Here is a 14379-nt window from a genome sequence, read left to right as displayed (position 1 = left end):
GACTAGCGATGTCATCATACTGAGCCTTGATCTCGGCAATGATGCAGTCCATGTTGAGGTCTCGGCTGTTGTCCATTTGGACCACGACGGAGGTGTCTGAAATGTGGGAGTTGAGAACCCGGATCTCCTGCAGGATTTGGGGTAGATGAAGGAACAAAGAAGAAACCTTAGAACATAACCCCACCCACCACAGACTGACCCAAATTCACAACACCCCTGGGCTTCAGTAATCTTCCCTGCAGTGAGCATCATGGACTGTACCTCCCAGCCAATCCCCGGTCTGACACCTCAACACTTAGGTTGGAGTCCTTCTCTTCTAGACTGGCTTCCAGGATTTCTGTTTCTGGCTCCTCACCTCCTCATACAGATGTCGTAGAAAGTCAATCTCCTGGGTCAGGGACTCCACATTGGCTTCCAGATCTGACTTGCTAAGATAGGCGCAGTCCACCTCCTGTGTACGAATGAGACATGATAGCCTGTCGGGGTCCGTTGCAGCTTCGGAAGGTCATGTTTTCCATCCCTCTGTCTCTAGGCAGGATTTACCTTGACAATTCTATGGAGCCATGAGTCCCACTGTCCTGAGCAACCCTGGCCCCTTTGCACCCATTCATTTCATCTTAACATCCAAGACAGCACCTCCTGGTAAAGTCCTTCACTTTGCTATGACCAAATCCCCTTTTATGGATCTATGAGTCAGAGAAGAAAAGAAATCTATTTCCCCTAAATTCTCCCTGCCCAAATTCTTTATTTTTTCTTCAGTGTCACCAGGATCTTCTATTATATGTTGCCAACTCCATAGGAGTCACGTGCCAAGAAACAGCATCCATGTTTATCTGAATTTGCTTATCCTTTGCTTTTCAGGGTCTCTGGGGCTCTCTGACATCTATGTTTTGGTGCAAACCCCAAGTCAATCCTTTTTTAACCCATTATAAACCTGATATTGGACATTAGCCTTCTCTTCCTCTTATGTTTTCCTTCACTTTGTGGAACCTACTCCTCATACCACAGAAGGCTTGTTCTCAGACTCCCCCTATTCTCACTACTTCTGGCTTTGTGATTAGCTCTACAGGTCTGTGTCGTGGGTCCCTGAGCCAGTGTCTCCATTAGCCTGGTGCCTCTGAGGGCAATATCCTTGGGTTCTTTCCATACTCATAGAGCTCCCCTGGCCTCCCAACACATAATCTACAGGTGGACACCCACCTTCTTCAGAGCCACAAATTGATTCTCTGCCGAAGCCCTCAGAGCCACTTCCTCCTCGTACCTGACATGGGGGGAGGGAAGAAGAAGGCATTAGGTTTCTCTCAGGTCTCTAGAGAAGGCTCTCTGAAGAGACAGGGATGGAATCTGAGTGAGATCCCTTCTCCTGAGCAGATTGGGTTCTGCTTAAAAGGGCTCCTCAACTTGGTCCTTCTTATTTGGAAAGAGGCCCAAAGTTCATGCTTCCCAGTTCCAGGGAAATATTCCACAGACTTGTGGCTTGAAGTTCATGCAGGGTATCAGCATCCTATTAAATTGTATGTTTCCAGAAAACCTCATACAGATAAACCTGCTCCATAAATACTCGTGCAATATTGCATGAGCTTTGTCAAATCTCTCTAGGGAGCAAATCTCTTGCAAAGATTCGGATAATGCTTACTAGTCAAGTCATCTAATTCTGATTTCAACTTCTGAATTCTCCAAATAGAAACCCACGAAGGGTGAGGCCAAAGGATTGAAGAGTTTTGAGGAAGTCTGGGTAATCCAAGTGATGTCCGTTCAAACACAAACTCTGTAAATGTCTACCTTCTGAGGAGTAGCCCAGGGAAATTATGAAAACTGAACTTTCAAATCTCCTGCTCTAAACAGCTACTGGTCTTCATTCAATGGACCAAAGGTATTTGCAAGGCTGGTTTATCTGGCCCCAGGGTCAATGCCAAAGCAGAACCGCTGTCTGCTGCACTCACTTCTTCTTGTAGCCCTCCAGCACCTCATGCACATGGTTGAGTTCTGAGGCCAGTCTCCCGCTGTCAGCCTCCACACTGTCAGCCTCTTGCCTCAGCGTCTCGATGTAGCCCTCAAACAGGGGCCCCAGGTTGCTCTCTCCGCCCTTGCGGTTCTGGTAGAACTGCAACTTGGTCTCCAGCAGTTTGTTCTGCTGCTCCAGGAAGCGCACCTGCCAGGAGTTGAGAGAGAGAGTCAGTTGCCCTAAACAATTTTCAGAGATGGGGGTTTGCTGAAGTGCTAGCCCATGGGTAGAGATGGAAAGTGGGTAGAAATTACATAATTAAAAACTGAACATACTCATGTTTCTCCAAAGGGAATCCAACAAATTATTGAGCAATATCTGATTTTGGATTCAGAGAACTGTGAGTAGGCCCTTGGATAACATCTAGATGCGGAATTCCGAATGAGAGCAAAGAGCAACTATAAAGTAGGCACCAATTTTTAAAGTAATGAAGGGAGAACTTATAATTCTGCTGTTCTTTCAGCGGATTTATCAGGTACTAGGATCCTCAGCAGGAGAAATAGGAGGCTTTCTGCTTCCGTAAAGGTTTACAGCCTCAGAAACCCTGTATAGGGTCGCTATGAGTCAGAACTGACTCCACGGTACATAACAACCACCACCAGGATCCTCAGGGATCTGATAACATAGATCTATACCTATCAGAGATCTTTGAAGTCAGGAGAAGTTGCTTGTTTGGGTCAAGGTTGACCTTCTTACTCAGACCAGAAGAAACCCTTCATAGCTAGGTGGTGGTAAGCAGGAATAGCGCCTCTGGGGACTGTGCTGAAGGAACTCAATATCTTATTGTCTTTACCTTCTACCTTGGGGATCACAGAGGCAAAACCAGTTTACTGGTGCTTTGATTATTCCTTTGGGGTTCAGGTGTCCTTTTCTTTTGATATTGCCTCAGAACTAAGAGCTCAGGATACATCATATTTTTAGGGTTATATCTGAACTGGGAGCTTCTGGAATTTCCCTTGTCTGAGGGTGCTGAGTATATAAAGACACCTTCTTATTAGATTGGCACCTCTTGCCTTTCCTTGGCTCTGTTTCTCTCATTCATCAGATTGGGTTGTGGGAGGCGGTGACATATAGTGTGATTCTGTTATATTCTCTGTGTGTTTGTTATTTGATTATTAAAGCTGTGTATAATGACTTCCTCTTGTTCATTGGAGTTTCTGGCTTTGTTGTTTCCTCCATCAAATTGAGAACTCTATAGGCAGTTTCCTGACTCTGAGGTTGTGCCTCAATGTCCAGTCTGAATTCTGAACATGGGTTGGGGTTCAGGAAAGGTGTGATCAAGGATACCCACCTTGTCAATGAAGGCAGCAAACTTGCTGTTGAGACCCTTGATCTTCTCCTTCTCCTCTTGCTTTACACTCTGGGCATTGGGGTCCATCTTTAAGTTGAGGGGCTTGAGCAGGCTCTCATTGACAGACACGGAGGTGATGCTGGGGTGGCTGGGCCCACACACGCCTCCAGAGCGGTAGCCGAAGCTGCGTCCACCAGAGCCAGAGCATGCTGCCCCGCTGGTGCTACGGCTGCTGAAGCTCCCAGAGATGCCTCGGTAGCAGGAGATGCCGCGGTAGGGGGCGGCGGTGATGCAGGTACGACCACTGAATCCACAGGTCATGGTGCCTTTGTAGGTTGAGCTGGAGTGCAGAGGGTAGGTTGAAGTTCTGAAATCCAGGTGGAAACTGCAATGTGCTCCTCTGGGCTCCCCAGCCTTATTTATGCTCAGGTTGGGAAGGGGCTTGGCTATGCAGATGGAGTTGGGACAATTTGCCACTTAATGGGCTTGGGTAGTTAGCCAGGGTCCAACGCCTCTCCAAAATGTGCTTTAATGGTGGAGTGACCAGCACCCTGTGCTGTGTCCTAGAGGCCCTGATTGTAGAGTCTTGGCAAATTTCATCTTGAAAATGCCTCAGGCACTGGGGAGGCAAAGCAGTTGGAGGAGAAGCAAGAATGGAGAAGGAAGGGAAAGGAGTCTGAGTGCTAGGAAAAGGATGGGGGAGAAGGGGTCTGTAGGATGTTTTTTTTTTGTGTGTGTGTGTTTATGCACATGTTCAGAGACCAAAGGAGATTGAGGTACTAGTAAATAATGACACTTAACAACAACAACAAATATGATCAAGTACTGATGGCATTGAAAGAAGAAATTCTATTTCAGTAGTGGCCATGGTGCTACTAAGACACATTTGGATTTCCTCCTGCTGTGATTTTCAGTGAGCTGTTAAGAAACATCTGATTTTCCCCACCCTAGCAGCAGTGTACAGATTATTAAACAGTTGTCGTATACATGTTTTCAATTTTTGAATTTTCCAATATATGGAAAACTTGAAAGAATAGTACAGCAAATACACACAGTTCTTCACCAAGATTCAACAATTTTAATATAATACTATATTTGCTTTTATATTTGCCCAACTATTTGACAGGTCAACTGCTGAAGTCAAAGCATGTCACCCTTACATACTTTAGCACATTAAAAAACTATTTTTATTGTAAATTACATGAAGGTTTATAGAGCAGATCATCAGTTTTATACTAAACAAATCCTATAGTTTGTTTTATAATAAAGATTGCAATCTCTTCCATGTAGCATTTATCTCTATCCACTTTAACTCTTGCATTTGTCCCTTAGCATGTATTTGTTAACAATAAGAATCATTTTCATAAACAACAAACTTTACAATTTGAAGGAATCATATACTATCTATTCCAAATTAATTTTTTCTCAAGTGTTCCTAGAATTTTTTATAGGCTTTTTGAATGATAGAATTTTGCAAGACAAACAACTTACTTATTGCAAATACCTTTTCCAACAGCGTAAATGGTGACTATGCATGTGAACACAGGAATCAAACTGACCACATATGTTGAAAGACACTATGGAGAATCTCAGTATTATCAGTCAGAACAAAGCCAGAGCAATCTGAAGAACAGACCATTAATTGCTCATATGTAAGTTCAAACTGAAGCTGAAGAAAATGATAATACGTCTACAAAGCCAAAATAAGATGTTGAGTCTCTCCCACTTAAATATAGAGACCACCTCAGGAACAGATTTAATGCCTTGAACACCAGTGACTGAAGACCAGATGATTTGAAGGATGACATCAAAGACACCAAACACAAAGAAATCATAAGATCATAAAAGACAGAAAGAAAGAAAAGACCAAAGTGGATGTCAGAAGGCACTCTGAAACTTGCTCTTGAACGTAGAGTATTTAAAGAAAATGGAATTAATTATGAAGTAAATTATCTTAACTGAAGATTTCAAAGGGTGGTTTGACAAGAAAAAGTAAAGTGTTATAATGAAATGTGTAAAGACCTGTAAAACAAAAAAGAGATGAACACACTTAGCATCTTTCAAACTGTAAAAATAGAGTAAGAAATTCAAACAGAGTCACTGTACCAAAAAGAATTGGTTGATATTCAATTGTTTTTTCTGTTGTTGCTGTTAAGTGCTGTCAAGCCAGTTCCAACACATTGGGTTTCTGCATAGGGTTTCTGAGGAACAGGTGGTGTGTTCGAACTGCCAACTTTGCGATTGAAACTGACCTTGCAATCCAGTGCATTATCTTGCAGCACCACACCAGGATTCCGTAACCATATTTTTGTTGTTGGAAGTGACATCGAGTCAGTTCCAACCCATAGCGACCCTGTATAGGGCTTTCAAAGAGCAACTGGTGAGCTTGAACTGCTGACCTTGCAGTTCAAACAGCTTTGCAGTCTGGTGCATTAACCCACAGCACCACACCAGGACTCCTTTCCATATTAGGTGGTATCATATGACCAAGAACTCCTGGTGTGATGGTGCAGGATTAGAACTGGACTGCAAACCACAAGGTTGGCAGTTCAAACCTCCCAACTGTTTCTTGTAAACCCTATACAGGGTCGCTGTGAGTCAGAGCCAGCTGAATGACACTTAACAACAACAACAAATATGATCAAGAACTGATGGAATTGAAAGAAGAAATTCAAGGTGTTCTGAAGACATTGGTAAAAACAATGTTCTAGGAGTTGATGGGACACTAATTGGGATGTTTCAGCTAACAGATGCAATGCTGGAATCTCTCCCTCTTCTAGGCCAAGAGATTTGGAAGATAGCTACTAGGTCAACCTACTGGAAGAGATCCATATTAATGCCCATTTCTAAGAGATGTGATCCAAAAGAATGAGAAATTATCAAAAATATCATTAACATCACACCCAAGTAAAATTTTGTAGCAGTCTATCTACATGGAATTGCCAGAAATTCAAGCTGGATTCAATAGAGAATGTGGAACTAGGAATATCACTGGTGATGTAAGATGTATCATGCCTGACAGCAGAAAAAAACCACAGACAATAAAGTATAGGTAAAAAGATGTTTATCTATATATTATTGACTGTACAAAAGCTATCAACCATATGGATCATTAATTATGGGTAACGTTGTAAAGAATAGGAATTTCAGAACACTTGATTGTGCTCAGCAGAACCTGTACTAAGTATTTCAAATAGAACAATGGGATACAGAGGAGTTTAAAATCAGTAAAGGAGTGTGTCAGGATTGCATCTTTTCACCATACTTACTCAGTCGGCATACTGGGCAAATAATCTGAGAAGCTGGACTATATGAAGTAGACTATAGCATCAGAATTGGGTTATTTTTCAAATAGTTGGGCAAATGTAAAAACAAATATAGCAAAATGTTAAAAAATTTTGACTCTTGGTGACGAATCTGTGAGTTTTTGCTCTATTATTCTTTTAAGTTTTCCGTATGTTTGAAATTTCAAAAGTTGAAAAATATGTAAAAAACCACTTCAATAATCTGTACTAGTTAATATGAATATGACACAACCTTGCTTACTGAAAGCAAAGAGGACTTGAAGCACTTACTGATAAAGACCAAAGATTACAACCTTCAGTGTGGATTTCACCTCAACATAAAGAAAACAGAAATCTTCACAACTGGACAAATAAATCACATCATGATCAATGGAAAAAAGATGGAAATTTTCAAGGATTTCATTTTACCTGAATCCACAATCCATGCCCATGGGAGGAGCAGTCAGTAAATCAAATGAGATTGTATTGGGCAAATCTGCTGCAAAATCTCTCTTTAAAGTGCTAAAAAGCAAAGTTGTCAAGTTGAGAACTAAGGTGTACCTGCTCAAGCCTTTGTATTATCAGTCTTCTTCCATGAGCTGGACCATGACAAAGAATGACCAAAGAAGGATTGGTGCCTTTGAACCATGGTTTTGGAGAAGAATATCGATGAACTGCCTGAAGAACAAACTTATCTGTCTGGAAGAAGTACAACTCGAATGCTCCTCAGAAGTAAGGATGGTGAGACTTGGTCTCATTTACTTTGGACATGTTATCAGCAGGGACCAGCCCCTAGGGAAGGACACCATACACGATCAAGTAGAGGGTCAGTTTAAAAGAGCAAGACCCTCAAAGAGATGGATTGACAATACCTATAGCAGTAGGACTTGAAAGATTTACTGATGAAGATCAAGGAACACAGCCTTTGGTATGGATTGCATCTCAATGGCAAGAAAACAAAAATCCTCACCACTGGACCAATAAACATTCTTATCAACAGAGAAAAGATTGAAGTTGTCAAGGACTTCATTCTTCTTGGATCAACTATCAACATTCATGGAAGCAGCAGTCAAGAGATCAGGTGATGTATTGCATTAGGCAAATCTGCTGCACAGGAACTTTTTAAAATGTTGAAGAGCAAAGATGTCAGCTTGAGGACTAAGGTGCGCCTGATCCAAGCCATGGTATTTTCGATAACGTCATATGGATGTGAAAGCTGGACAGTGAATAAGGAAGATCGTAGAAGAATTGATGCCTTTGAGTTGTGGTGTTGGAGGAGAATACTAAAAGTGCCATGGACTGCCAAAAAAACCAATAGATCTGTTTTGGAAGAAGTGCAGCCAGAGTGCTCCTTGGAGGCCAAGATGGCTAAACTTCGCCTCTCATACTTTGGACATATTGTCAGTAGGGGACAGTCGCTGGAGAAGGATATCATGCTTGGTAAGATGGAGGGTCGGAGAAAAAGAGGAAGACCCCCAACAAGATGGATCGGCCAGGTGGCATCATTGATGGCATCAAGTGTGGCAGCGGTAGTGAGGTTGGCCCAGGATCGGATATTCTTTCATTCTGCTGTGCATGGGGTCGCTATGAGTCTGTTCCGACTCGATGGCATCTGACAACAACAACAACAACAATAGCAGTAGGTTCAAACATAGCAATTGTGAGGATGGTGCAGGACTGGACAATGTTGTGGACTGTAGTACGTAGAGTTGATATGTGTCAGAACTAACTTGATGGCACCTACTGACAAGTGTGGCACTGCTGGATAATGCACTGGACCGCGAGGTTGGTTTGAAGGGTCACTATGAGTCATAACCGACTCAATGGCATTTAACAACAACAGAAACTGACAACTACCATGTGATTTAATTTGTTTTCCATCCCTTGTATCTTCTGTAGACTAGAAGTTGAGTCTAAAGGTGGGCTAATATTGTAGTCCATAGACACATGTGGCTATTTAAACTTAAATCAATTAAAATTCTACATATTAGCAATCTAGGTCTTCAGGTGCACTAGTTGCATTTCAAGTCCTCACTAGCTACACCTGAGTAGTGGGTACCTTATTGGACAGCACATTTATAACACATTTTCACTGTCAGAAAACTTCTAATGAGCAGTGTTGGTCTGGAGGCTTGATTAGGAATGTTAGGCATTTTTGGATAGAATACTTCATTAGGGATGCTGAATACCTCAGTATATCACACTACAGTTCACTGCTATCAAGTCAGTTCCTTTTCATAGGAGAGAACTGCCCTATAGGGTTCCCAAGGCTGTAAATCATTAGAGAAGACAACTGAACATGTTTCTTCCGTGGAGTGACGGCTGGTTCAAACTGCAGATGTTTTGGTTAACAGTAGAGTGCTTTAACCACTGCTCTACCAGGGATTTTGTGTATCACACTAGAAAGCACAACATGCCAAATTGTCCTACTTTTGGTGATGCTAAATTTGGTCACTTGAATACATTTTTCTCTTTGCAATTAGAACTTTGTAGGGAGCATAAGTCCTTTTATGATAAAAGGGAATTTCCCTTTTATTGGTCATCTACTGTATGTTCTCATTATATGTCATTTTTGTTATTAGGTGGCATGCAGTCATTTCCAATTCATAGCAATCCTATGCGTAACAGAATGAAACACTGCCCAGTCCTGTGCCATCCTCACAATTGTTTTGTGTAAGCCCATTGCTGCTGCCACTGTGTTAATCCATCTCCTTGAGGTTCTAATTTTGATATTACCCATATGAAGTGTGTATCATCACTTCTGTTTTGCAGATGAGAAAAAGGAGGCTCAGAGAGATTAAATCACTTTCTCAAAGTTCGCTCTCTATCTGGTGCCATGACTTCTCACTAGAAACTATGCCAGACCAGGGATTTCCTAATCCTTAGAAAACTCAAGAAGGTAGAGAAGATTGTTCCGGAGGATGTTTCTGTGCATTTAGGGATGGAGAGGAGTCAGTCTAAGGAAGAATTGCACAGAGAGGATTGAATGGTAAGAACCAGAAAGGGTCAGTTAAGGATGTGTGTGGCACAAGGGCAATATGAAGCTGTTTGGAGTTGGAGAGGAGTATGGGCTTGATTTGTAGGACCTTGTGGTTGAGAATTAGAGGATGATTTTGTTATTTGATACGTCTTTGGTGTACTGTAATTACTTCAATAGATCATATTATCTTTTTACCCCTACTCTAGTAGACCAAAGGAGCTCTGGTAGCATAGTGGTTACGAATCGGGCTACGAACTGCAAGGTCAGCAGTTCGAAACTACCAGCTGCTCCGTGGGAGAAAGGTGAGGCGTTCTGCTCCCGTAAAGATTAACAGCCTCGGAAAGCCTGTGCAGGGTCGCTATGAGTCAGAACCGACTCCACGGCACATAACAACAACAACAACTAGTAGATCAAGTTCTACAACATTTATCTCACAAAGTACATAGGTTTGAATCAGAAGACTGTTACTGTTGTTTGTTAGTTGCTGTTGACTGTGACTGATGATGACCGTATGTGTGCAGCAGAGCGCTCTATAAGGTTTCCTACTACTCCCTTTAGAAGCAGATTACCAGATCTCTGGGTGGATTCAAATGGCCTACTTTTTAGGCAGCAGTCAAGTGCTTAACTATTTGTGCCATCCAGGGACCCTTTGAAGAGAATAGAGAAGTGAAATGACTTGACTGGCAGCCCCCAGTAGTGGTTGTGCCTTAGGGTCCAAAACAGCTAAAACTTGGAGAAGGAAGAAAAGGGTGGGGTTGATGGAAAATGAGAAGAATAAAAAGGTGAGTAGAGATCTGTTAGGAGTCATGCCCTATGACAAGGCAGATGTTGGCATCATCCTTCTAATCATCTAGAGAAGGGTGTGTTTCAGCTGCGTGTCCAGTCTAAGATAGACTTTATGTGTCTGGAGTAGTCAGACCAGCACTCCTGAGGCTCTTTGTATTCACATCAGCCATTCCAGCCACCACCCACAATTGAGCAGGGGTACTCCCAGCAAGCCTGTTGGTGTTTTAGGAATAACACTGAGTCAAGACGCCTTCCACACAGCCTTTAACTTTTCTACCAATGATGTTATTAGGTGCCATCTAGATGGTTCCAACTCATAGCAAGCCTATGTACAACAGAATGAAACACTGTCAGCCTGGCTCTGCTCCAGCTTCATAATCCTTGGTATGTTTGTTTGCATTGTTGTTTCCATTGTGGCAATCCATCTTGGTGAAGGTCTTCCTCTTTTTTTCACTGACTTTCTACTTTACTAAGTAAGCAATGTCTTCTCCAGAGAAAGTTCCATCCTGATACCATGTCCACAGTAAGCGAGACAAGTCTCACCATCCTTGCTTCTAAGAAGCATTCTGACCCTTTTTTGCAAAACAGATGCAATCTTCATTATGCATCAGTTTACACATGTGTACAGGGTTGATTTCTGGGAGGCAGCTGTGGTTTCCAGAAATGAATACGAGAGCACTCAGAGAGCCCAAACCCCAACTCACTGTAGGAGCCTAAGCTATTGAGTCTCTCTAGGCTTCATATCAGCCGGACGCTTCACACTGTACTCTAGTCCTCTGTGGCCTTGTCTCTGTCTCTGGCCCTAGGAGTCCCCAGATCTTGCTGTATTGCTTGCCAACCAGGTCTCAACCTGGTTGACAGGAGTCTATTGAATGTGGTTGGACTTAGCTCACAACTTCATTGCTGTTTCCGCCACACACACACTTCTCTTTATTGGTGACCAACGTGGTCAGAATAAGGACCACAGGCCTGCTCGTGTATCCCCCTTGAGTCTTAGTCTTGAAAGGGGTTTGGCATGTGGGGACCTAACCACTTGCCTTGATGGCTACCAGGCAAACAACTTGCTTGTTCTTGTAGTAGTCAATCAGTCTGCCTTTACTGTTTTTGATTTTTCCTGTTGGTCTTTCTTTAAAGAAGTATCTTCTGTTTTTCTAGCTCTAGGCTGGTCTGCTTGTCCATTCAAGTGGAAATTTCCCACCTCAGGAGACCCTAGATGGGGATCAGGATTCCACCTATAGTCTTATACAGCGCAAAGGCTCTGCAGGAAGCCTCCTTCACTGGGAATGTTCTAGCCACATTTTAGGTATTCCAATTAGTTATAGGCTGAAGATGGACTTACAAGTTTTCTATGTTGATGTTTCTGGCTATTCCTTTCTGTCCCCCTCAAGTGTCTATTTTACAATAGTAGGTAAGGGAAATCAAGATTCAAAAGATAGCCAAACATCTTAACATTATTTCCCCTCTTTTACCCATTCAAACAATGCCTCCATCCCTGTATCCCAGAGCCCTGTTGTTCCAAGTTTGTGTATACCTCATTATTTACCTCTGTCCCACTTAGCCCATGCAAACCTGCCTAATTTTTCTCCCATCCACCTTGTTCTTCCATTTCCTTTCACATTCTTGTGTATCCCCCCAGTACCCAAACTATCCTGTGTTTATTCCCTACCCTGTGCTCCGCCTTCCTCTTCCTCCCCTCACCCCACCCCATATACCCCTTCTTCCAGCAAATTATTGGTTTTTTTTAACCTTTTAGTGTGGGTGCTTTTTCTTAATCTTTTACAATAATGGTCCTATGCCGCATTTTGTCGGGGACCTGCCTCGACATAGGGGTTCAGTTCATGAGGAGGAGATACCTGACGGCGGTAACAATATATCAAGAATACACAGAAAGAGACAAATAGAGAGACAATGAGGCACCCCAAAGCCAGGGTGGATACATCACTGGTGGGCAGGCTTGGGACTACAGGCATCGTGGCCTCTGCAGGCAGCAACTCACTGCCCTGCAATCTTTACCGCATGCCTTCCAACCAGTAATGCACACCTGGGGAGGCCTGGGCCTCTGTTTTATTTAGGGGAGGAGCTTCACACCAAGCTGGGAGGGACTTAGGCAAGGTACAGCTAACATCAGTACTTTTCCAGACATTCAGGTAACTTTACATTGTGCTTCGCTGGTTCGAATCCCAGGCCAGCAATTTGGATTCTCAGGCCCAATTAACATATCTATAGCCCCTGAGCTTAGGTGGGGGAAGGTGAGAGATAAGGACAAAAGCTTGGGCGGAGTCCTGCTGCTTCGGCTTCCTGAGCCAGGTCTGCAGGAGGACTCCAGACGCCCAGGTGAATGGGCTGCACCTGGAAAAGGATTAGGGAGGATGGGTTTTTTGTCTATAGAACAAAGAACTGTGAAGTAGCTAAGATGTTTTTACTTAATCCTTTGGAGAAAGGCTTGACCTTGCAACTTTTAGTCTTAGACTTTAGGAAAATATCACATTTATCTGTGGATTATCAAAGGCTCCATGTATTAAATTAATACATATAACTGAATATTAAGATGAAAGACAATTTGCTATTAACTGCCAGTGGCCTCATTTGTTACACTCGGCCCTATAGGGCCTCGAACCTCTGACTAGTCTTACACGGTCTGCAACAGCATTTCTCCTTTAGTGACTGACTAATTTTACTCAGCATAATGTTCTCAGGATTCATCCATGTTATGTGGTGGCTTGTAGTTCCTTGTTATTTTTCAAGATAGCATAATATTCCATTGTGTGTATGTACCAAAGTTTGTTTATCCTTTGTTCCATTGATGGGTACTTAGGCTGTCTCCGTATTTTTGCTATTGTTAAAAGTGGTGCTATGAACGTTGGTATGCATATATGTACTCATGTTGTGGCTCGTGTTACTTGTGGATAAATTCCAAGTAGAGGAATTCCTGGATCATAAGATAGTTCTATTTCCAATCTTCTGAGGACACACAATATTATTTTTCATAATGGTTCAACCATTTTGAAATCCCATCAGCAATGTAGGAGGGTCCCAATCTCTCCTCATCCTCACCAGTATTTATTGTCATCTACTTTTTTTTTTTTTTTTTTTAAAAAGTTTTATTGTGAATTATGTGATAGTTTACATAGGAGAACATTAGTTTTACATTCATCCTATAGTATATCATTTCATTGCCATGGTTTCATTGTCATGCAACATCAACCAACCAAAGGGTATATCCTACAAGCCTGATCCCCCAGCCCTCTGGTCATCAGCACACAGCCCCTCTCCCTCTCTGGGTCTAAAGTCCCCAGCTGCTCCATCTCTCTCACATCATCATCTCTGTCTCCATCTCTGGCATCACTGTTTCTCTGGGTATGGTCCCGCTCTCCGCTTTTCTCCCTTCATGGTCACAGGGACCTCCGCTCCTAAACTGCAAAGTTAATCACTCCCTGCCTTGTTACAAAACGTCTACCTTTACATTTCCAACCCTCACAATCAGTCCTGATAATAATTATTCACTATTGTATCACAAGAGACCTATCCGCATTTCCTTTCATCAGCCCAGCCTAGACAGATTGGATACTACTCAGTGGAGATTCTACCTTCCTCCATGCCCTCTGCATCTAGGTTCTCTCTTGAAAGCTTGTAAGGCAGTCACTTCTTGCCTTTGTGGCCCCCCTATTTTGGGTAGCCAATGTCCAAGTTGCCCATCCCTGGCTACTCTGTGTATGGAGGGGTTGGGAATGATCCTTGCTGTAAAGATTGGTTCCCTCTTTTGAGCTACTGCATCCATAGTTGTAGGTCAAGTTCATCAAATTGTATCAGATTATTCTTTTTTTCCTCTTCTTTCTTCTTCTAGTTGATCTCTGATCATCCAGTCATTGAAGCCAGGTCAAGTGGGTATTATCTGTAAGTGAGGGTGTAAGTGAGGAGGTGTGCTCTGAGGGGACCCGACCACTTGCCTTAATGTCTCCTGGGCGAGCAACTTGCTTGTTCTTGTAGTAATCAGTCAGTCTGCCTCTATTGTTTTGTAATTTTCCTGTCAGTC

General features: G+C 42.7%; 2 protein-coding genes across 2 annotated transcripts in view; one reads left to right on the top strand and one right to left on the bottom strand.

Moving 5' to 3' along the window:
- Window positions 1-3617, bottom strand: part of KRT81 (keratin 81) — an 11699-nt gene extending 8082 nt beyond the window's left edge. Inside the window, exons 1-4 of the mRNA XM_006870109.1 lie at window positions 3297-3617; window positions 1944-2152; window positions 1201-1261; window positions 356-451 (exon numbers count right to left, since the gene is read on the bottom strand). Of these exons, the coding sequence (XP_006870171.1) occupies window positions 356-451; window positions 1201-1261; window positions 1944-2152; window positions 3297-3617 (687 nt within the window). The remainder of the gene's footprint in view (window positions 1-355; window positions 452-1200; window positions 1262-1943; window positions 2153-3296) is intronic.
- The window catches only part of KRT7 (keratin 7), a 153416-nt gene that overhangs the window by 83939 nt on the left and 55098 nt on the right, over window positions 1-14379 (top strand). The gene's annotated exons all lie outside the window — the stretch shown is intronic.

Source organism: Chrysochloris asiatica, unplaced genomic scaffold (genome assembly GCF_000296735.1).
Source record: "Chrysochloris asiatica unplaced genomic scaffold, ChrAsi1.0 scaffold00138, whole genome shotgun sequence".
Lineage (NCBI taxonomy): Eukaryota > Metazoa > Chordata > Mammalia > Afrosoricida > Chrysochloridae > Chrysochloris > Chrysochloris asiatica.
The sequence above is the reverse complement of the archived record's forward strand: the minus strand, read 5'-3'. Positions and strand labels throughout refer to the sequence as shown.